Here is a 2,565-nt window from a genome sequence, read left to right on the forward strand (position 1 = left end):
TTTATTCCTTATCACCGTTTCCTACGTGGATTTCACATTAAAACAGTTCTCGTGACATCACTATCGCTGCGGTTTGCTGAATGAAATTATGTCCACGTGCGCACATCGAAGAATGACTTGTGACATTCGGTAAACTTTCCAATGAGAAAGTTAATATGAAATGGCTTATGGGGGATCGTTATGCACTGGGAGCACGCGAGGGTGTCATTGAAAACGTTATTTTGAGGATCGTTGTCCCGTATTATTTGCGGTTTATTTTAATTTCGTGGAGACACGGATGAAACGTCAAATGGGGAATGGAGGCAAGGTGAGTGGTCGCTCCGGTCGTTGTCATGGTTACATGGAGGTACAAACAAGTAGTGCACCTGGGTGCGCGTGACTCATACACGTGGATCTCGGGAGTTCGAGGACACATTTTTTGAATTTTCCAGAAATCGTTGAATTTTGTTAATAGTTTGTTCGAAGCAACGACTTTTTATTTTAAAAGTCGTATTATGCAGGACTTTTGTCTAGAATTGTTAAGAATATTTCAGGATTGTTACGGTTTTCAATGGTTTGATTTTGTTTTTACTCAACTTCAAATTGTTAGTTTATAAATTTACATCATTCTTTTTTTTAATTTTGAGATTAAAACATTTTAAACGTCATTCTTCGTGCGGATTCTTATAAATTTCCACTGAATAGTTCGCGATATTTCATTATTTTTTTATTATAATAGATAGCGAAACGGTAAAACGGTTCAAGTAGATTAAGACTTGAGGTGAGTTTTTGAGGAATATCTCCCAATTTAAAGGAGATAACGAAATTTTCGTAATCAACTTTTTCATAGAGCGAATTAAGGGCTACAAAAAAGGTTTCAACAAAAATTTTGCTATCTCCCTCAGATTCCGAGATACTCATTGAAAACTGGCCAATAGTCAAAAAATCGACTTGAACCGTTTTACCGCTTCGCTAATGAATTGCAATAACTAATAGGAAAGTCTAGATGAATTCTCTCAAACTTCTGTACGAAAATTAATTGCAATAAATAGATTGAGACATCTTCTTTGTTTCTATAAACACAGATACGAAGATCGTCACTCAATCTGAGAAATAATACCCGCGAGTTAGAGCACAAGTAAGTGGAGAGGTGCATTCCAAGGCGTCGCGAGGTCACAAGCACGCGCGCGAGTCCATCGCGGTGGTGCATAATCATGAACCGGTGAGTTACCACTGGCGCGTATTCACCGATTGCTCGATTACGCACAATCGATGCGGAAGCGCGCATCTGCGAGGAAATAAAGTTTTGAAACATCGCGATGAGTGCGATTGAATGATCTCCAGTGAGTTGAAGATTTCGTACGTGCCGATAAGACTCAGACAGTTTGGCTTATCTAGAGCCGAGGGTATGCACTGGTAATTATGATACCGTTGTTATCAATGGGAAATTATTTCATGCATTTTTCCTGTGGAAAATTTGAGGAAAAAAATCTCAGTAAATCATGTAAATCTGTTAACTCGTTTTTTATTATATTTATCTCTTCAGGTTTACTGTCCTTGCAAGGTCCTTTCGAGTTTTACACCGTCAATATTAGTTTATGACTAATATTTCTTTATGACGAATGCGCGGAGATGGTAATGAAGACATAAATATGTTGATTTTTCAACATTTTTATTTTTCTACTGAAGAAAATAGAAATATATTGAGGGCACGAGTCAATCAGACATTCCTTGAGACAATGCAGAGGCGCAGAATAGAGTTGTCGGTAAACAAATCAGGTAGGAATAATGTCAATGCCCTTACGTATCTGTTTATTCTATTTGGAATCGAAGGAATATTACGCACATCACAAATTCATCAACACCCAATCGAGAAAATTGGGTAAAATCCTGGGAATTCCGAACTATTTCCTCTATTTCTCCTTAACTGAATTATTTATGGTCCATGAATGGTCGAGAAATAATGAATTTTTTAATGAAAAAATAAAAAAGTGAAAAACTGGGAAAAATAAAAAAAAACTAAATTTGAAAAAAAAAATTTGGATAGAACGAATCCAAGTTCCAGTCTAATTTCTTAATATGTTTCGTAAAAATAGTCATGTTGGGTACAGAAATGAAAAAATCTACGATCGAGGTGGGGGAAGGGGGTACCACGCACAATTTTCTACGTTTTTGGCGATTTTAAAGCATTTCCGATTATGTGAGCTAATTGACATGATGCTCAATCGAAAGAACGGAAAAGTTCCGTCGGAAATACTCATTAAAAACCCGAAAAAAATGACCTGTGCTGAACCGCAAAATTTTGTCAAAAACTCACAAAACTCAAAAATTAACGTTTTGGGCGCAATAAAACGTTTTGGGCATTTGAAAAAAAATTTTTTTTAGTTTTGTTGAATGCCATTTAAAAATCCTCAACAAAACGAAATTTGGAAGGTACAAAACCACTTCCATAATTGGCGAAAATACCCGAATATATCGAGGATTGGCTTTGTCTGACCTCCATTGCATCTAGAATGGCAGAAATATTACATGCGCCAATAAATTGGCCGTGGCCGTTTTTTTGGGTCAAATGAAAGAGCGGCTCGA

The 2,565-nt window shown here is 36.7% G+C and overlaps 1 protein-coding gene across 1 annotated transcript in view; it reads left to right on the forward strand.

Annotated features, from left to right (window-relative positions):
- Positions 1-1,686: 1,686 nt before the first annotated feature.
- The window catches only part of LOC107042648 (cytochrome b561 domain-containing protein 2), an 8,841-nt gene continuing 7,962 nt past the window's right edge, over positions 1,687-2,565 (forward strand). Inside the window, exon 1 of the mRNA XM_015263784.1 lies at positions 1,687-1,758. Within this exon, the coding sequence (XP_015119270.1) occupies positions 1,719-1,758 (40 nt within the window). The 5' untranslated portion in view covers positions 1,687-1,718. The remainder of the gene's footprint in view (positions 1,759-2,565) is intronic.

Source organism: Diachasma alloeum, unplaced genomic scaffold (assembly GCF_001412515.2).
Source record: "Diachasma alloeum isolate Michigan unplaced genomic scaffold, Dall2.0 Dall_scaffold_00494, whole genome shotgun sequence".
Classification (NCBI taxonomy): Eukaryota; Metazoa; Arthropoda; class Insecta; order Hymenoptera; family Braconidae; genus Diachasma; species Diachasma alloeum.